This window comes from Diabrotica virgifera, chromosome 7 (assembly GCF_917563875.1).
Source record: "Diabrotica virgifera virgifera chromosome 7, PGI_DIABVI_V3a".
In the NCBI taxonomy this organism is placed as follows: Eukaryota; Metazoa; Arthropoda; class Insecta; order Coleoptera; family Chrysomelidae; genus Diabrotica; species Diabrotica virgifera.
Genome location: NC_065449.1, coordinates 228,554,807 through 228,577,491, shown reverse-complemented (window position 1 = coordinate 228,577,491; position 22,685 = coordinate 228,554,807). Strand labels below are relative to the sequence as shown.

The window sequence follows — 22,685 nt, the reverse complement described above, 5'->3', positions numbered from 1 at the left end:
CCATTTGTAATTAGATCTGTAATTTTGTCCTCATATTGTATTTTATTCATTATTACAGTTGCATTGCCTTTATCCGTTGGTAGGATTGTTATGGAGTCATCATTTCTTAAAGTTTTTAAAGCTTTCATTTCCTCTTTGCTGATATTCTGTTCAATTTGATTAGACTTTTCCAATTCAAGTTTACATAGTACCCTATATTGTTCTTTTTCATGAGTTGGTAGACACTGGGATATTTTCTCCACTGAGCTGATTATGTCTAATTTTGGAATAGATGGATGAGTAACAGCATAGTTTAAACCTTTTGACAATACCAAATTTTCCGTTGCATTTAAATGTCTATTTGATAGATTGACAACTGTCGCTAATATGTCATTATTTCTATTTAGGTTATCAAAAGTCTACCTGCGCACGGGTTGCGCCAGACGGTCGCTACGCTGACTGGCCTGGTGCGGGGCGTGGGCGGGGGGTCGACCCGGGGGCCAACTGATTCATGGAATGCACGCTAGGAGTGCCGGAGGGGAGATATGAGTAAGGTCGACGGGTCAGATATGCTCGCTAAGAGCGGTCCCAGACCCGTCGGCTGGAGAAAAGAGGGGGTGGGTTTAGTCGGTAGGCGGCCCGTGATACAGATAGGACGGACCGAATCCGACACACCTGGGACACCTTCCCAGACGGTCTTGAGAAGATTCCCACCTCCCAAAAAAAAAAAAAAAAAAAAAAAAAAAAAAAAAAAAAAAAAAGGTTATCAAAAGTATGTAAACTATTTTGTTCTAAAAGATTATTAAAAAAGTATTTACTTGTGAGGTCAAGACTAGTGAAAAAAATTCTATAGTCAATTTATATTTTCAACCTTTTTGCAGAAACAAAAACAAAACAAAAATTAATACATATTAATATGATAGTGACTGCTGCGTTAAAATTTTGAATACGGGCCACGTAAAATAACCGCGTGTTCTTGGCTAGTTCCTTGAGTAGGGATAATTTTACACTTCCCTCTAAGGCTAGTTCCAACAAATTTAAGCTAGGCGCGCCACTATACAGGCAGGTTTTAAAGACAACAAAATAATGCATAGGCTTTCGTATCTTTCCGTATTTATCAATCAACGCTTACAGTGATGAGGTTGCTAATAACCAGCAAAATAGCTCAAAAGATGGAAAACATAATACATTGCGAAACAAAAAGAGATGAAACTAGTAGAGGTGGAAATTATCGTTATAAACGTATTAATTAACATTACAATACATATTGTCACTTTGAACTGATAGTCCCTGAAGTCCCTGATAATACACATTTATGACATTTATTCTAACATGACATTTTAGTTAAATCTGACAGTTGTCACATTTTATTTTCAATTTGGAATAAAAACCAATCAAATATGTTTCTTGCATTTATAAAATGGTATTTTCTTTGATTTGTATAGTCTTATAAGTTATACAGATTATATTTGTAATATTATCTAATTAAAAAAAAAATGTTTTTTTATTATGGCGCCATCTATCGACAACTAGAATAAATGTTATAAAAATGTCACCGACGAAATGTAATCAGAGACGTGACTTTTTTCTGTCACATACAATTTAATGCGTTACAAAGAAATCGAAAAACTGTGACGCACTGAAAGATGATCATGAGAAATACTGTAGTTTCCCACCTTTAGAGGTCTGTGACAGGAGTATTTTATAAAATTCTACTGTCACAGTGACAGTTGTCATACTTCTCTGATACGTCTAAAGGTGGTAAACTATAGCTTTGTTCCAGCAGAATGTTGAACTGATTCAGGATCGTACTGAGCGTGAGCTTTACATAAAACGCCTTCCAGCAACGAGAAATTACAAGGTTTTATGTAAAGCGCACGCTCAGTACGATCCTGAATCAGTTCAACATTCTGCTGGAACAAAGCTTATGTAATGTAATGTCACAGAATAACTAACCATACAGAAGCAAAACTCCGCAAAGGCCGAAAACAGTAACAAATTTCATGCCCATGGGTCACGTAACTGGTGCAACCTCACTTTTGTGACTGACAGTGACAGTTGTTTATAGTTAAATTTTATATTTATATATGTTTTATTTTATGGTTTATTTATTTGATAGTTAAATTTTATATTTCATATTTAATTAATAACTACTTGTCAAAAATATCACATCATTTGGAATGGTCCATTCCTTAGAACATCAAGTTCTATTCTGTAACTGGTGCACAAGGTCAAATATTTCGGTCCCCACAAAATCAATGGAAATAACAGTAAGATTCGCTTCTGTGTGCTTAGTTATTCTGTGGTAATGTTAATTAATATGTTACAACGATAATTTCCACCTCCACTAGTTTCATCTCTTTTTGTTACACAATGTATTATGTTTTCCATCTTTTGAGCTATTTTCCCGGTTATTAGCACGCTCATCACTGTAGATGGATGCGATTGAGAGTCCAAAGCCAAATTCGTGGCTTTAAATGTAATAAAGTTGCCTACAACATAATTATTTCCTCTGCCAACAGTTTACTTGCTTCCAAAAAGGCCCTTTCTTTGTGAATATAGGTATTCTGCGGTGCTTAGCAAAAATGCTGTATCTGCAAAAATCTGAAAAAATTTAATTTTAACTTCTTTCTAACCCAAATGTGCATATCCATCTTATTTGCTTACTAAAAATGAAGTAAGTTAAGCCAAAACACATTAAACACACCGCATCTTATGTCATATCCTATATAAATGTATATGAATACTTTGAACAAAAATCGATTTTACTCAAATGTGATGTCTCTGTAGATATGGCGTTTTGGCTAAACACGGCAGTATTAAAGCCACACCTTTATTGTACTAGTGTACTTTCGGAACACCTACACACCATTTAGTCTCACTTCAACTTTATTTAAAGACAAAGCGTGTCTTTTCATAAAATCGGTCACATTCACTGCACTTTATTATAAAGGACACCGCACACATCTTATGGAAAATATAATGTCACTCAAATTCAATAAAATTTATATGAATAGATTCGTTTTAAATTAACGGTCAATTATGATTAATAATCTTAATTATGATTAATTATGGCGCAAATTGCAATTAAAGTTTATCGAAATCACATTTTTGGAGTCCACAAACGTGTCAGTTACAATCACTATTGCTCTGGGTGCTATTCAAAACAGCTTAAATCCCGCTGGGCCTAAGAGGATTAGTGAAACTAATCCGCTGATTTATGGAGGACTGATAATTTGGGTATTTTGAAATATTTTTTCTCTCTCTAACTTATGTACGTACCCATTTGATTTCAGATATATTTATATCAATTTCTGCTCTTATTATTGAAAATACAGAGTTGGCGCAATAATATGAAATGAATGTAATTCCGAGACCAATCTATTCATGTAAATTTTATTTTATTTGAGTTAAATTATATTTTCCATAAGATGTGTGCGGTGTCCTTTGTATATGATGCAGCAGACAACGCCCTAACTCCAACTAACAAACTGAAAAGAAACTGTTTAAAAATGAGTATATCTACCAATTTTTCAAAAACAGTTGCCAAATTTTATAACAGATATATCTGTTTAAAACCTCTATTTACGAGCAAACACCCCCCTTATTCGAGTCCTTTAAACCCATCCCAAGTAAAAACTAAGAGACAAAAATCCTGCAAAATAATTTTTGAAAAAACTTTTTATCGCCAAAAATGAAGGAGCTATATTTATAAAACAAATTTTTGTTTTCGAAAAATTTTAATAGTCCGCTTATATAGCATTTTCAATGTATATAATACCACAGAACTCGTTCATATACTGGAAGATGACTAAAAAACTATTTGTATTTGTACATATTTGTAAATTCGTATTTTTGTGTAAATAAATGTTTTTGTAATTCTTTAATTCTACTTTTTTTTCTGTAAAGATCTATTAAATTATCTGTTTATAAAAATTGCAATGGTATTAAGGGTGGTTTTTAAGTGCTGAAATATTATATTATATCCTTTAGCATAAAACAATCATTATTTAACCAATCAAAACCAAATTTTACCCATAATTTTTCACAATAAGGGGTAGTTTACATTTACACTAAGCCACATAGCCCCCTCACAAATCCGTCGAGAACATGCCCTTGTCAGGGAGTATAGAAAAATTAACGCCGATCCTGTGCTCCGCTCTCACGTTGGCATTAACGACAGAGACGTAAGTAGGCTTTGTTCAAGAAAAAATCTTCTGGATTCTGCAAGGATACTAATGGCAGCTAATCTAAAGCTCAACGTAGGTGGTGCTTGTGTAGTTGGAGGTCACGTCAACTATTCAAATCAATATATTTCCAAGTAAATATTGCACATTTGTTTGGCTGTGTGAATGTAATTTGAGAAAATAAAATGCCTCAATGTTGTGCTGTGCCTTTGTGCTTATTGAGAACATCAGAATACAGGTTTCCCAAAGATATTCTGAACGAGAAAAAAGTGGATTGTAGCAATAAGAAGAGATAAATATCTGCCGACAATAAATGCACGTATCTGCAATAAACCTTTTGTTGAAACATATTGCGTATTGCCCCTGGATTCGACTGTAAAAAATCGAATTCTTCACTATAAAACTCAGATCAACATAAATATTTTTATTTTGGTCTGAGCTATAGAAATAAAATATTAAGGCGATGATTAATATAGCTTACCCTTCAATAAGGGCGTCCTTTTTTTCCAGTAACTCTCGCATTCCAGCAAAACTAATATCAAAAGAAAATGGAAGAAGTGAAACTTATTAAAGAAACGGAGCTTCAAGATATTAATCAATTACGAAATGAATTAAAGATCTCCAACGAAAGTGTACAAAAATTAGAAAGAGAGAGAAGCATCATTCAAGCATTTCGTGTTAATACACAATCAGATTTGTAGTCACAAAAGATTGTTGGGAAAACCAACTCTTTTAGCTTATTTTAAAAAGGTATGATCGAAAAAATAAGGCAGACTTAAAAGTACCTTTAATAAGTAACTGCAAAAAAAATCTAAGTGTGGACTGTGGTGGGAGACTAAGGGTTAAACAAATTGTGTGTTGAAAAAAAATAAAATTTTCAGTGATTAGTGTATAAATACAATGCTGGCCTATAATGGTTTAATATTTGTAAATTTTTAATTAGGTACCTATGTTTATGATAAATCTTTACACTTTTAAAACATTTCAGATACTTGTTGTTGCTGTAATGAATAATCTAAAATTTGCACATAGGAATTTTTTCCTCAAATATTCCTTTTGTAATAATAATAAAGATAATACTACTTCTTGTACACATTACAGGTGTCATATAACTAATAAAGATTACAGATTATACAGAACTACAAAATTTTCACATCGACGGCGGAAAAGCAGGACCTCGTAAGTGGAAGATGATGATTTTACAGGAGACCAAAAAACCGAATCATTTTTCATTTAGGGCTTATCTTATTATGTTAAGTAGTTTCGTTTTTCTGTAATTTAAAGCCTTCCAGATATTTCCCCAGCTTTGAATGCTGGTTAATGGATGCCGCTACACTGATTTTAAAGCGAAAACCAAAACAACTCATTTTAGGCAAATTTGTCAGTTACGAGGTCCTGCCTTTCCGCCGTCGATATATTATCCAAATATATGTACAACTCCCTATTTTACAGTTTTTTTTTTATTTCAGGACCCAAGCATAGGCAGAGATTTCTCTGTGAACTAAGAATTGATGGCTACAACTATGTTGGAGCAGGAAATTCAACCAACAAAAAGGATGCACAATCTAATGCTTCAAAGGATTTCATCTCTTTCTTGGTTCGGCAAGGAATGATTAACAAAAATGAGGTACCAGCTGAAATTGATGCTGCTCCTACACCTGCCATTCACCGTAAGTATAAACAATTATACATGTTACACCTGATTGTGAAATCAACTGTAACATGCCAATAGAGTTGTTGAGGCATTGAAGCTAAATTAAAAAAAGTTTTAACCAAATGAAAAGTTGTATTAGGTTTTTAATTAGTCACTTGTTTAAATTTCAGACGGCCAACAAGAAATGACAGGTGGCGGGCCGCAACATCAAGTGTTTGAGAAAGGTATGGGTCCTGCCAATTTTGGTGAAGCATACCGTCCTCGTGGTCGAGAAGATGGAGAATGGCATTATATGGACAGAGCTCAAGAACAGAAACGAATGGAAGAAGCAGAAGATTTAGATGTGAATGCTCAAATTCATGGAAATTGGACTGTAGAGAATGCCAAATCTAAGCTACATCAATTCATGCAAGCCAATAAGATTAACACGGATTATAAATATACACAAGTTGGGCCAGATCACTCTAGGTTTGTTAAATTGATGGGAAAATATTACATAAGTTGGTATATGAGTTTTGGGGATATTGGAAAGAATCTTTTACCCATTCGCTGCCTATCGAAGAGGATGGAACTCGGCTAGGAGCCATTCTGTTGAACGGTACCTGCTTGAAGTAACCATATCACAAGCTGGCGCGTGATCGGCAGCAAATGGGTTAATCTACGGTTTTTTAAAACTTTTGATTTTTTTTATTGTTTACTGTGTTAAAAGATTGTTTTGTTATCTTTAGTACAGTAAGCCAAATTTTGTTTTTAAGACTTGCAAAAAAACTGTGATTCATTTTCATTCACATTTTTTTTGTAAGTATTTTTTACAGAACCTGTATGAAAACTTGACCAAAAGCAGTAGTACTTATATAAAACCTGACACCTTCGGATATTATAGACTTGCTTATAATATCTCTTTGTGTCATTATTCAGTATACTTCTAGGAAGATGTGTTTTGAATAATTGGTTATTGTATGGTTATTATAATAATTGTTTTATATTCTGTAATATTTTTGGTTGGAAGCTGTGATCAGTTTTTCAATCATTTATCACAATAATGGTCCTCCTTTATACAGTTGAACACGCTTATTGGAATAGCCTTCGTGCCAAGCAAAAGTATTTTTTTAACCAGGATATTCTAATAAAACCGATCACTGGTGGCTATAGTATATTCACTTTACAGAAATGTAGTTTGTTAATACATACATGCACAGAACACCTGATGTTCATAATGTTTATGATATAAACATCAGGTTTTATGTGTTCTGTGCATGTCTGTGAACACGTTAAACCTGATGTTTATAATATAAACATCAGGTTTCAGTTGTTCTGTGCATGTATGTGTTGACAAATACATTTCTAAAGTGAATATACTATTCGCCGTGAGCAAGAACTTGGAGGGGATACGAGAAACGATCGTGCACGAATAGCGGAGAAATAATTCATTGTTAATTGAAATTGTCAAATTGACCTTTATTTCATATCTACTGTCAATGAAGAAGAAAAATTATATGTTGCTCCACAATATTGATATGATATGCAATTATTATATAAAAGCATTGTTTATACATATAGGGATAGTTGGTCAGCCCAATAGGAAAATTTGTTTGATTCAAATTGAGACAGTCACGAGATGTGACTGTATCAATTTCGCAACGTCAAGATGCATAGACGCCAAGTTGGCTACGATCCTATTCATAACACCCCAACTCGCATACATATTAAGAAAAATAAATAGGTATATATGCAAGAATATATTTAGAAATTGAATTAATGTCATGCTATTATATATAAATATAATGTATAGTAGCATGACATCATTAATTCAATTTCTAAATATACTCTTCTATATATTTATTTTTCTTGATATGTATGCGAGTTGGGGTGTTATGAATAGGATCGTATCCAACTTGGTGTCTATGCATTTTGACGTTGCAACCCTGACAGAAATTGTGGGGACATCTGGTGACTGTCTCAATTTGAATCAAACATATTTACCTATTGGGCTAACCAACTATTTCCCTATATAAACAATGATAAAAGTAAATTTAATTAATCATTGTATTTTGCTTGTAGTAGTGCATTTTAATAATTAATTTTATTTACTACATACAATTTTTTACCTTTTAATAACATAATTCACCTTAATATTACTTTTTCTTATAATTTTTTTAAAATGGGCTATGGCCTTGACAGTTGTCCAGCAACCAGGACTAATATAATTGACCAATATAATTAAAAGTGCTAAACATGTTGCTGAGCTATGAAACCATGTGTCGCTTTTCCGAACTTGCACAGTCCCAATATTAGAAATGTTTCGGAACCTCGAATTTCTATTTCTTACTGGGATATTCCTATAACCAGTATTCTAATAAGTGCGTTTGACTGTAATACTAGACAACAAAGATGTATAGCAGTGTAGTCTGCATTTTGAAGTTTGATATTTCTTTGGTATACAAGATAGGTGAAGGGCCAGTCTGTGGGCCAGGCTATGCTTTAACTACATTATTTCCCCTGGTGTCATCCAAGGTATTCATGTGTTGGTCCTAGTATAAGGGACCTTGTGGAGTACATTCGACGGTTGAAAAATTAACCTAATAATTTTTTTCGTTAATTTGTAGATTCATTTATAAATTAATGACAAAAATTATTAGGTTAATTCCTTATAAAATTCGTGGGTTACAACCTTTTACCTTTCAACCATCGATATTGTTTTCAGTGGTGAGAACAATAGAAAAACACCATGTCAATCATGTCACTTAACACATTCAGTGTCCATCTTGAACAAACGCCTCATTGCTGGTACCATAATAATATACTTAAATAGTTCATTTAGTAACGCAATACTACCGCCGACACATTGTCGGCGTGTGCACTGAACGAGTTAACACACATGTCAATATGATAAGTATCTAAAGCTATTTTCTTGTGTCATTTTAATATTATTTACTATCTCTAATTGGAATTAACCACAGTTTAAGTTGAACATACTTTTATTTTGATTTTTTCCTTGGAAATTGTTCTTAAAATACTATTCTTAATATCTATTTTTTATGTGTATTGGTGTTAAATATACTGTTTTCCATTCATCCAGTGTTTTCCTTTTGTTAACAGATTTGTGAAACATGCCTTTTATTTATTTATTTATTTTTTTATTTATTTATTATTTATTTACGGACCGAAGTCCATTAGTACATGATACAATTAAATTAAAATGTCACACAAATTAGAAAAATAAGATCTAGTAGGTACAAAATTGGTAAATACATAACAAACAATAATAAAGAATAAAATTACTTGCTCTCATTTAACAATTGAGAGCTAGAACATTTTGAAATTGACATTCGTTTTATCATTCGTTTTAATTTTTCTGATCCATATTTTATTATTTCTGACACAATTCCATTATTTGGAACGCAAATGTTCCAGCTAGGAATTTGAGATGTCCCTTGCTATCCGCTAGATCGTGCAATACACGTCATGCAGAAAATATGCCTTTAAATAGAATTGTTTCTAGTGTAAATGAGTTTCCAAATATAGACTTTATGGGAGTCACACTAAATGCTTTTAAAAGGACTATTTCACGTGAATTATTTTCATTTGATTTTAAATTTTTTTTTTTTTTTGATGTCGTTAGTTTAATTGTAAGTAATGTAAGTTAACTTGTGTTCAATGTTTAATTTTGACTTTTAATTGTAATTGTAAAATGGAGTTTTCCGTCAATAAATATTAATTTAATAATAGTACCTAATCCACTCGGCTGTCTCCATTTTTTCCTTTTTTGATGGCTATTTTTACTATATCCAGTTTAGAGATTGCAATTGCTGGATCCAGCATCCAGTAATCCAGCTGGATCCAGCACTTTTTGTTACATGCTGAATCCAGCAAACCGTGCTGTATCCAGCAGCGCGGATCGGCAAACGTATCAAATTCGAAATAAGTTACTTTTAATGTCTTCATTAGCCTTTTTATTCAAACACGTGAGTCGGCAACTTGACATTCTATCGCGCTAGCAGTAGCTCAGTATACTGGAAAGTTTCAATAGCCTAAAAGTTTGCACCGATAAAGCGTTGATAGTCATTGATTCTGTGATAATATTTTCTGCTGGCGAGCGATCAATAATCGTTAAGTTGATCACCACTCCTAAACCGGTGAAACTGGCTGTAGAAGCTCTTTGCAGAAGAGAGTCCACTTTGATAACGGCCGACACAACCATGGAATTTGTCTTAAGGAGCTCACAAACCAAAGCAATATCCCTACATCGCATAACATACATTGTGGAAAGATACGCACTGAGTGCCACATCTGGTTTTCGGTGAACAAAATTCCACCGAAAGTCACCGAAGATTCACTAAAAACCAGATGTGACACTCAGTGCGTATCTTTTCGCAATGCATGCCACATGCGATGTAGGATATTGCTTCGGTATGTGAACTCGCTTTGACAAACTAAATAGCCAGGACTCTAGCCTCAGTGCCGATCCTTTGGAAGCATTACTCAACAGAATCGCGGAACAGCGCCCCTCAAGTTACAGGTACATTAGTATATATACTTACAAAGTCAAAAAAAGTATGACGAAGGACTAAACAATCTTGGTTATTTCCCCAGGCCGAAAAAGAATGCAATGCGACAAGAGATGAAAAATTTGTTGAGTCGTATAGATAGATAAACAAATGATTGTGGAACCAGTGCAAGAGGACATAATGGAAGAAGATGGGCCAACTAATCCGGAGCCCGTGAATTTTAATTTGGAATAAGAACTTGAGATTGAATTGAAACGAGAAAGAGAAAACTTTTATAACCAAAAAAAACTTGTTCTCTAAAAGATTGCGCAAAGATTTTGGAAAAGGAAATGGCCGTTTATGAGACAGAAGGAATGAAAAGCGATCATTTGTCCATGGTCTATGACTATTTGATGACCTTATAACCGATCAGCATAGAGGCCGAAAGGGTCCTCTCTGCAACCAGCTATATGTGCAGTTATGTGCGAAGTAGGTTAGATGATAAATAAATAATGTTTTTTAAGGTCTCACTTTCAAAAAACTAAATAATTCATGTTTCCGTTGTTTAGAAATTTAGAATACAGACAAAAAACATTAAAATCGTGTTTTTATTTTGATTCCACATTTTGCTGGATCCAGCTGGATTTAGGACAATCTTGCAAAAATCCAGCAGGATTGAAAATGCTCCTAATCCAGTTATATTATATCTTAAAACGCTTTAACATATTCTGAAAATATATCCAACTAGTGATAGCAGTGATGAACTTCAGGGGCTTGTCATTTGTTAGAAATTAATTTCTACTGTCTGAAACTGTCATCCGAGCTTAGCTTGGAAACGAACTTAGTATAGTAAAAGGTATTCTTCTATAACATGTGGTCTGGCAGCAAATTAGGAAGAACGAAAAAATAAAAAACTCGGAAGATCTAGTTTTTTCAGGTCTTTATTTAAATTTTAAACAGCAGACTAACGTACATCTGGTATTAAAATACATATTACAGAATGTAAAACACATATTATAAGTGCCAGTTTGCAGCAGCAGTAGGCTTATGAAATGATAAACCCATGAATAATTGCTTTTGGTTTACGTTTTCTTACAGGTCCTGCAAAGAAGGTGGCATGTGTATGTCAATTAAAAAGGGAGTGGCAACTTTAATATAAAAAGGTGAATATCCAAATTATGAATTGCTTTTGCGTTTTTCGTCATCTGATGTAAAATAAATCTAAGGGCCGGTTGTTCGAACGCTAATCAACAATGATCATTATTAAATATTTAATTACTGTCACCAAAACTGTCAATGTCAACTTTGTTTGGGTTGCTGAAAACATAATTAATTACAATTATGAGATTTATTATTAATTATGTTAATAATTATTGTTATATTAATTGATTATAGTCTCAGAATTGTAATTAATTATGTTTTAACAATTGACATTGACAGGAATTAATTATTTGATAATGATCATTGTTGATTAGCGTTCGAACAACCGGCCCTAAGAGAATTAATTTTAGATCAGAAATGTTATACAATAAGCGCCACGCTACTAGATACATGCGTAGGTATCTAATTGCTATGCTTATGGGCTAATCCGGTCCGTTATCAGATGTGACTTTCTTCTCTGTCATGTTACTGTCAAGAAACTATTCAAAATAATTGTTTTTCCATACAAAAAATACATTAAATAAGAGTATTGTTACTTTGCCTCAAAATAACTTTATTCAAACACCAAGCATATTACAATACTTTAAAACTTTTACAACTTTAAAACAAAATGACAACTATAAGCGTCAAATACAGCTGATCTATTAACCCTTAAGATCCCGAATTAATTTATTTAGAAAATTTATTTTTTTTATTTTGATGTATTCAGGAGGTTTTGAAACAAAATACATACATTTTTTTCTTAACTATTTTTTATTTTTTAGAAAATTGCTGTTACATATACAGTGAGCATGTAAAGGTTGGAATAAATTCATTTTCTCGAGAATGGACGATTTGGGAAAAAAATCCCGAAACAGGTCAATTTTTATTTTTAAATTACTACTTTTTGGCATATACATCATACTAGTGATGTCACCTATCTGAGCGTGATGACGTCATCGATGATTTTTTTAAATAGAAATAGTGGTCGTGTGATACCTCATTTGAAAGGTAATTTAATTCTCTATTCAGTACTCTAAACATTTACATAACTATTTATACAGGGTGCTTAAAAAATTTTTTTAAATTAAATTTATTGACAAAAAGAAGAATGCATGTAATTTATTTAGTCCAAAATACATTTTACTGTTCTTAGAAAACAGAAAAAAATGTTTATTTGAAAAATAATCATTGCTTTTTCTTTAAATTAAATGTCCAAACTGTCAAGAGGAAGGTGAGTGACAGCTTTAATATTGAATTTAAGCAAAAAACTATATTTATTTGTTAAGTAAACATTATTTCCTGTTTTCTGATAGCAGTAAAATGTATTTTGAGTTAAATGAATTACACACATTCTTCTTTTTATGTCAATAAATTTAATTAAAAATATTTTTTTTGACAACCTGTATAAATAATTATGATAATGTTTATATTACTGAATAGAGAATTGAGTTACCTTTCAAATGAGCTATCACACGACCCCTATTCTTATTTAAAAAAAATTGTAGATGACGTCATCACGCCCAGATGGGTGACGTCACTAGTATGACACATATGTCAAAATTGTCCATTCTCGAGAAAATGAATTTATTCCAACCTTTACGTGCTCACTGTATGTAACGCTAGGAAGATATAGGAGCAAACATATTTAAAATATTTCCGATTATAAATTTCAAAATAACAAACACGTACACAACTAGATAAATGAAAAATCATAATCAAGTTATTGCAGATGAAAATCTATGTTGCACATGATGCACACTCCCACGTTGCACTTGCAACCCATGGTACGCAAATATGAACTACAGCATTCATCTGCAAAACGTCTACTTTTCTTATCAGGAATATATGTCAGAATATGATCAATCTTATCATATCATACATCTACGACTACTTTGGACGAAGATGGCCTGCCTGCATCTTTTGGTTTGGTACCATATTTCGTAAGATACGATGTTACTAGATACCTTCGAAATTCTAGTTGTGGCATAGGATCATAGGATCTATTATGTCCAGTTATGTCCAGCATTAATGTAAATAGACACCGCCATCATTTTTAGAGCAAATTCCTACTTGGTATCTAGCTACATTCTGGTCCATAAGATTAACTTCAACTTTCCTTTCACTAGTTTTTTAGCTTTTGCTGATGATCTGGATGGCTAAGCCTCGTCAATATCATCATATATTTCAAAATCTCTTTCACTATTTCGTAAAACAAGTTCAATAGGTGCTCTTAGAATTCTCTCGGACAGCCGGTTAAAATCATTATATTCCTCATCACCAAACTCCTCGTCTGTAAGCACATTCAATTCTGGGGTTTCAGTACCTATATATAGCATCAACGTCTAAAGTTTCAACAGCATCAATCATGTCCATCGCTTCTTGAAGAGAAAACCCTTTTCTGGAACAAACAATATGTTACAATTCCAAAAGTTCTGATTTTTGTCCCATATGTTCCTAGCATTACATATATGTAACACCAAAGATTAAAGGCATTTTTTACAAAACCAGGATAAAATTTCTAAAAATTTATATTATCAATAAGAAAAGACATTAATTTATTCTCAATTGAAAACACTTTAAACAAAATATAATAACAAAAGAATAGTAAAAATATACTTACTCAAACTTGAGATCCATTTTTACCATAAATAATAAACACCGTCACATAAAACACCTTAGTATCCAAATAGTCCTTAGTATCTGAATAAACAGGTTAGATCAAATCCTCGAACCAACTGCTGAAAACTAGTAAACAAGTGTCCCTTGAAAGTCTTGCATCATCATCTAGTTAAAATTAGAATCACTTCCTGAATTTAAGGCTTAAGATTTTAGCGGTTTCTGCGTTAATGGTTCTGTAATGCTAGGAGCTTAAGGGTTAATTGTCAACTTTCTATGTTAATATTCAGTTTATATACATTTTCTGATGTTCTAAACGTCACTAGACATAAACATTGCAACAAGTGAAGGGTCCAGGACGGTAATAGCTCAATGTTCCTATGTGTCTAGTAGAGTAGAGGTTATTGTATTTTAAAAAATATAAATCATATAGCTTCTAAAATTAAAAATGTATAAATATAAACCACATAGAGTTAGTCACACTTATTTGAGAAAATTTGACATTTATTTATTTATTTATTCCGTGTAAGTATAAATGAGGTCTATAGAATCAAAACCTGCTAGATCCATGTGTTGAAATTTGGTTAGGAGGCTAAAAGAACATTAAAATCGAAAATTTTCCAAAAAGTATCTGGCATTTCTCAATCAAAGGAGCTTCAATAAATATCATAAAATGGCACACTAATTTGTCATTTTTCTGCATATGTACCCCTTACATCGTCAGAAATTTGTACGTTAGTTTGGATTTAGCATAACGAAAAATTTAGGATTTAGCAGGTTTTGATTCTGATGTCTGACAGAAATGATAAATATACAATTACAGATCCTGAGCGAAGGCTATGTGAATCAAACTAGAAAAAATATAATATATGGACAGTAATTACTTTAAATGTACTCTCGTTAAAATCTTCCAAAAACTTATTTATTTTTTCAATATTTTGATGTTTTTGAGTTGAAAACTAACTGCACTGTTACAAATAATGTAGTGTAACAATTTTTTTTACGTAAAGAGTTGTATAAAATCTAGTTTTAAAATGGTATACCATTCTTCAGTTTGACATTTCTAATAAATCAGTGCAAACGTGGTAAAGGTCATTGACTTCTACCACTTTTCTTAAACATTCCTTTTTTTTTACTTCTATAACTACATCTTGCCATATAATCAGTCTTTACACAGGTCAGGAAAAGGATAAGTGTATACTTCAAATTCAAAAAAATCCTTATCCAAAAACCTAAATAAAAGAAGTAAACTGTGAGTTACATTTCTTCATTGTGTCCTAAAGGCATGATCATAACGATAAGTCAGCAGATGCAAACATCCAACTTAGAACATGCCAATTTCTCTTTTTTCTAGTTTTGTAATTTTTTCTTCATTTATATCTGGGATTAAAAACTTTATTCCTTTAAATGTAACGTTAATATATGAATCTCATAACTAGTGTTACCCCTTAGATTTAACCAAGAGAGAAAATAACGCTCTGGTCTACATATAAGTAAACATTGCCTAATTTAAATTGATGTTTCAGAACATTCGTCGCAGAACTCAGTTTCTATGTTAAACAACTTGGAAGAACTATTCATGGAAGGGATACTGGATCTAATAAACAGACTGCAAGTAAAAGTTGTGCCCTATCAGTTGTGCGACAACTTTTTCACTTGAAAGTCATTGAAGCTTTTTCAGGTATGTAGAAATGTATATCTTTCTTTTTAATTCCTTTCTCTTTTTATACAGAGAGGGGCTAAATTATGGAATAAATTAATTTTATCTAAAATGGACCACTTTGGAGAAAAATCGCGAAACAGGTCGATTTTTATTTTTAAATTACAATTTTTTTGCATATATTTCATACTAGTGACGTCATCCATCTGGGCGTGATGACGTAATCAATGATTTTTTTAAATGGGAATAGGGGTCGTGTGGCACCTCATTTGAAACGGTGTTCAATTCTCTATTCAGTAATATAAATAATAATATCATTATTTATACAGGGTGAGCAAAAAAATAATTTTTGAATTAAATTAATTGACGCAAAAAGAAGAATGTATGTAATTTATTTAACTAAAAATACATTGTATTGCTGTCAGTAAATAGAAAAAAATGCTTATTTCACAAATAAACATTTCTTTTCGCTTAAATTAAATCACAAACAGCCTCCCACCTACCACTTGGCAGTTTGAACATTTAATTTAAGCGAAAAGCAATGTTTATTTGCCAAATAAACATTATTTCCTATTTTCTGAAAGTGATAGAATGTATTTTGAGTTAAATAAATTGCATACATTCTTTTTTTTCGTCAATTAATTTAATTCAAAAATTTATTTTTTGGCCACCCTGTATAAATAATGATATTAATGTTTATATTATTGAATAGAGAATTGAACACCCTTTCAAATGAGGTGCCACACGGCACCTATTCTCATTTAAAAAAATCATCGATTACGTCATCACGCCCAGATGAATGACGTCACAAGTATGAAATATATGCCAAAAAATTGTAATTTAAAAATCAAAATCGACCTGTTTCGGGATTTTTCTCCAAAGTCGTCCATTTTAGAGAAAATTAATTTATTCCATAATTTAGCCCTTCTCTGTATATCCTACTAACCCTATATCATCTGCATACATTAAGCACCAGGGAATGTTACCCTTGGTAGTTCAGAGTTCTTTCCTAGGTGGCGCTTGGCGCTAGGAGTCATCATCCTGGACAAATTGTGTTTCCACTTGACATGTTGTGCTAGGCTTTTATTAGATTAGATTATACAGTAGAACCCCGCAAATCCAAACTAATTGGGGGGACAGCCTGTTCGGATTCCGAAAAGTTCGGATTATCCGAAAATTAGCCTAACTAATAAAAAGCTTTTGTTATCGTTGATTTTGAGTCGAAACGTGTTCTAACAAGAGTGTGGACAATTTTTTTGGGACTCAAGTTGACTAGAAGTAAGTTTATGTTTAACCTATTTAAGCACTACATTAAAGTATGTATTCATTTTTAAGAAATTTTAAAATGTAAAACTTCTATTAATCCTACATTGTCCAATTCTGTAGTTTTACTCTATAATAAATGTTTTTAAATTTTTGTCTTAAATTTTTAAATTTTTTTCACTTCGTTGGTTCGGATTTGCCGAACGTTCGGATTAGTGGGGTTCGGGTTTGCGGGGTTCTACTGTATTCATATTATAATAATTCTTCCATTAATATAAAAATACAACATCAACATAGAACTTTTTTGAGAATAAGGTAATAGACACTCTGGCAAAATTACGGAACACCTTAAAAATGGGACATGTTAGATGTCTCGAATTTCCTAAACCAGTTGTCCGATTTAAGTGATTTTTTTAGTATGTTATAGCCTTATTATTTAAGAATATCGATGTAATAATATTGTTGCTGGACAGGTAAATGTCATTTTATACCGGGTGTAACAATCATACTGTGTTTTTTCCTTAAAGTTCGGAACACCCCGTGGAATTTTCTAGCATATATAAAATATTGAAATTAAAACTCAATTGTAGCCTTAGGCTTTCTTAACATTTTCCTTTTTTACTAATTTGCTTATATTGGATAATAAAAAAGTTAGGTACGTTGACAACTAGCCATGTTCTTCTTCAATATAGGGCGTTTCTAAATAACTTTAAGGGGTAATTCTGCATGAAAAATAATGACCGTTTGCTTTATAAACATACGTCCGCAAATGCTTCGTTTCCCAGATACGAGATGTTAACCTTCGGAGTACGAAGACTGGGTCAAGCGTGACCCGAAATTCAGTTATTTCTTAATATTTTATGAAATAATGTTTTTACAAATCCGATTGATCGTAAGTTCTCCTTATTTGTTTCAATCTATTTTTTCGTATATAATTCGTGAACATGCAAATTACAGTTTTTCCTCTACGTAACATCTATGATGCCGGGTCAGTCCTGACCCGGTCTTCGGATTTCGAAGAATATTTTCAATATGTTTGTAGGTACACGTAAATCGCAGCCGTCTCTGTTTATGGGTATACGTACAGTGGAACCCCGATAAGTCGGCCTCCGATAACCGGAAGTCCGGCTAACCCGAACCGATTTTCATCAGACAAAACAAACATTTTTTCACTTTGACCAAGTTTTTTACCAAGAAATAAACAATACTGTATACAACTGTACTTAATTTAGATGTACATATTGTGCATATTTTATGTACTTCATGTTTTTGCAATTATAATGGAGTTTATCTGTAAGTATATTGTGTTTTATTAATTTTTACTATATTCTCCGGTTAACTCGGATTTTCGATTACTCGGATCGGCCGTTGTCTCGATTAATCCGACTTATCGAGGTTCCACTGTATTAAAATATATGGCCGGAGCAAATTTACCTATGCCCGTTTTCTGTAAGGTATTAAAATCTGGCCTCCGGAGCGAACTAGTATATGCCCATGAGTAACCATCTTAAAAAATTTAAATACAATAATTTAGGATTTTCTTTGTTTTTTGTTGAATTAAAGATATTGTTTAATAATACTGACTATTTAAAACATCCTTATAAATAAAATGAGAATGGGTCACGCTTGACCCATCTTCGTAATCTAAGTAAGTCAAATAATCTCCGTACTCCGAAGGTTAAAGTATCTTAACTTTTTTATTATCCAACATAAGCAAATGAATAAAAAAATTTTTTAAGAAAGTCTAAGGCTACAGTTTAGTTTTAATTTCAATATTCTATATAATATGCTAGAATATTCCACAGGGTGTTCCGAACTTTAAGGAAAAAACACAGTATGATTGTTACACCCGGTATAAAATGACATTTACCTGTCCAGCAACAATATTATTACACCGATATTCTTAAATAATAAGGCTATAACATACCAAAAAAATCACTTAAATCGGACAACTGGTTTAGGAAATTCGAGACATCAAACATGTCCCATTTTTAGCGCTGTTTCACATTATAAGAATTTAAACGTGCGAGGGTTAGAACGCACGACGACATTCCAATGGTGGCGCTTGTAATCATATGGAGCCTTTCTCACTAGACGGTGGTTGGAACGTTCGGCGAAGTCGCCGTGTTTATGCCGTCCCTCGCTTACAACAACAGACGGCAGCAGTGCCGTCTTTACGCACCCAGTAGCATAGGGGACTTAATGCATCCTTTCATATTCGCAAAATTAAATTCCGACAGAGGGCGCTCAAAATTTCAAAGATGGACGATAACTCTAGGAAAACAATTCATTTTGTCATTTGACCTCACAGTTCTAAAACGTTAAATTAAAATCATTTACACGAGTGTTTTGCCAAAGTAACCACTAAGTTTTGCCACTAAGACATCTTATAGGTTAAAGACGACTCAAAATTATGTTTCATCTGTATGCATTCATTAAAATTTGATGCTAGCTACTGATTTGTTTTTACCTTTTTTCATAAAAAAATCTGGCCCCCGATAATCACACAGTGTTTTAAAAATTATTAATCTATCTTAGAATTTCTAATTTTGTTTTTAATTTAGTTAATAGGTACACTACAATTTATTTTACACCAACAGATAACAATTTTTAACCAAATAAAAACTGGAAACTAAGTAGGTGATTTTATTTTATAATAATTGTGTTCTGGAAATTATGAGGTGGTTGGAATATTTTGCATAACAATGTACATTCTATGTACAGAATATATACTACATTTTATTTATTTATTTAATTTTGCAGTCGCTTAAACATTAAAAAATACTACGTATAATACAAATGTTAAATTAACGAAATGTGTGATTTGGCAGTTAGTTTACGTCATTACGTAGAGTATAATAGGAATGAATACCGATGAACACTGCAATAGTGTTTTTAAGTCTAAATCATTGTTAATTTCAACATAAACTGACCGCAAATATGTACACAAATTAATGACAAACTCAATGTTTTCCTTGAGTTGACGCTTTTCAAATTCGCCACCAGGCGTCGCCCACTTTGCGGTACCTCGCCAATGATACTGTCGTTCAGTCGCATTTACACTTTGTGGCTGTTTGAAGTAGGTGCATATATTTTATATTATGATGTCTCAGATTGATAGTGAAATATTAATAATATTAATTGAAGCGAGACCTGTTCTTTGGGACAAAACAATAGAAATATATAAAGATAGAAACTTGACGAGAAATCCTTGGAATGGTGTATGCCGTGTAATCCTTGAGTTGTGAAGACAGAGAAATCGACTCAGCCACCCACATGCTTCGTGGAATAGTCTTAATATAATGCTTTGAGGTATCTCTCTAAATTTTATCCATCGCCAGGATTTAGTATACAACATGTCAATGTAAGACTTTTAGTCGACATTTTAAGGATTTTAACTTATGTATTTTTGGTGGCTTAGCATGTAGAGCTTGCAAAGAACACTAATGATGCTCTCTTTAGAGCGAAAACGTTTTGTTTTTTAATGTAGCCCTTTATTGGGTGTTTCAAATAAATATACGTTTTACACAGAAGATTTTTTTCTTAAATTATTTAATAAAATCATTTTTTAGTTAAATTGTTGCTTATTTCCCATTTAGAATAGTTTATTACATACACTGCGCGTCATTAAAAAGAGGCCACCTAAAATTTTTGTCATTTTTTAATTTTTACGAATCATACCAGAAAGTGATTGTCATTAAATGTTTGTGTAATGTTTAAGAATATGTTCTAAAGCAGTATGCAATCATTTTTTAAATAACAAATATCAAAAAAATAACTTTTTCCAAAAGAATGATTTTATTGAAAAATAAAAAAAAATTAACATTGTATATTTTTTTCTATATTTTAAAAAAAAAATTACAATTAAGTCGTGATTGTTAATACTGTGTATTACCACCTCTATTGTGAATTACACTCCTCATTCGATTTGGCATTGAATTAATCAAATTCTGGATGTCGTTTTGAGGAAAAGCTTCCCATTCTTCCATGAGCGCCAACCGAAGCTGCTCACGATTTATTGGAGCAGTTATTCTGTTTCTTACCCTTCGTTTGAGTTATGTTCAATCGGGTTCAAATCTGGACTTTGAGCCGGCCAGTTCATTTTTGGCACACCGACAGTTTCCAGGTATTGCGATACCATCCTGGCTACGTGTGGCCGCGCGTTGTCTTGCATAAAAATAAAGTTTTCGCCGACAAACCCAGCAAAAGGCATTACATGCTCGTCTAGAATTTCGGTAATGTATCGGTGAGCATTCAACACTCCTCTATCAATAAATACGAGATCGAATGAAATGCCTGCTCAAAACATTACCGAACCTCCTTAAAAAGCAACACGTACTCGTCGAACACAAGCAGCATATCGTTCCCCACGTCTTCTGTATATTTTGATACGACCATCTGAGCCATAAAGAACCATCCTGGACTCATCACTAAACAAAACATTTTTCCAATCTTCTATCGTCAAATGCTTGTGGTCTCTAGCAAACTGTAGTCGGCGTTGTCGATGTGCTGCTGTTAACAAAGGTCCTATTGCTGGACAGCCGAGCCCTTAGACCAAATTCCCTCAACCTTCTTCTCACGGTAGAAGTGCTTAATGTCCACCCGTGAGCATTCTGAAAATGGTTTTGGATTGCTCTAGCCGTAAAGAACCGATTTTGCAAAGAAGTGCGTTGTAAAGAACGGTCTTCTCTGGCCGTCGTGATTCTTCTCGGGCCTGATCCTGGTCGTCGTTCGTGAGATCCAGTCTCTACGAATAGTTGGTAAGTTTTTTGGACCATACAACGACTAACTCCATGCTGTCTGGCCACTTCTCTTTGGCTTATTCCATTACCAATCAAAGTAACAATTTGAACAGCTCTAGCAAAGGACATCGCACACATCTTATGGAAAATATAATGTCACTCAAATTCAATAAAATTTATATGAATAGATTCGTTTCAAATTAACGGTCAGTTCTTATCATTGCGCCAACTCTTAATTTTCAATAATAAGAGCAGAAATTGATATAAATCAATCTGAAATCAAATGGGTAGGTACATAAGTTAGAGAGAGAGAAAATATTTTAAAATACCCAGATTATCGGTAACTTCATAAATCTTCTCGGGCTATTAAGCATCTTATTATAATAGTTTCACTAATCCGCTTAGGCCCAGCGGGGTTTAAGCTGTTTTGAATAGCACCCAGAGCAATAGTGATTATAACTGACACGTTTATGAACTCCAAAAATGTTATTTCGATAAACTTTAATTGCAGTTTGCGCCGTAATTAATCATAATTAAGAGTTGGCGCAATGATAAGAATTGACCGTTAATTTAAAACGAATCTATTCGTATAAATTTTATTGAATTTGAGTGACATTATATTTTCCATAAGATGTGTGCGATGTCCTTTCTCAGCCATAGTTTTAAATTTAAAAATTGTACAAGTTTACTCTTAGAACAACTGTACTCTAGTGAAAGGTTTTTGAAAAACAGAATAGCCATATTTCAAGAAAAATAAGGTACAAACAACACGTGCATTTTCCGAAGTCGTAAAACTGATATTAATTTTGCAAACTTATTACCGTTAATTGGCCTGTCGGCACCGTTTGTCGGTACCTAAAAGACGCTAAAAGTGTTTCAGCATTGTGGGAATTTAGTTACAATAGAATAAATTGTATAAACTTAAAGTTATTGAAAAATTCTTACAAAATTCTA

The 22,685-nt window shown here is 32.7% G+C and overlaps 1 protein-coding gene and 1 long non-coding RNA gene across 2 annotated transcripts in view; both read left to right on the top strand.

The window, feature by feature from the left end:
- LOC114344426 (dosage compensation regulator) overlaps positions 1 to 22,685 on the top strand; it is a 62,119-nt gene that overhangs the window by 6,844 nt on the left and 32,590 nt on the right. The window contains exons 2-4 of the mRNA XM_028295261.2: positions 5,636 to 5,836; positions 5,991 to 6,288; positions 15,593 to 15,747. Coding sequence (XP_028151062.2) covers positions 5,636 to 5,836; positions 5,991 to 6,288; positions 15,593 to 15,747 — 654 coding nt within the window. The remainder of the gene's footprint in view (positions 1 to 5,635; positions 5,837 to 5,990; positions 6,289 to 15,592; positions 15,748 to 22,685) is intronic.
- LOC126887656 (uncharacterized) lies at positions 6,295 to 8,894 on the top strand. Its single transcript, XR_007699129.1, has 2 exons — positions 6,295 to 7,058; positions 7,123 to 8,894. It is a non-coding gene; the product is annotated as an uncharacterized LOC126887656 (long non-coding RNA).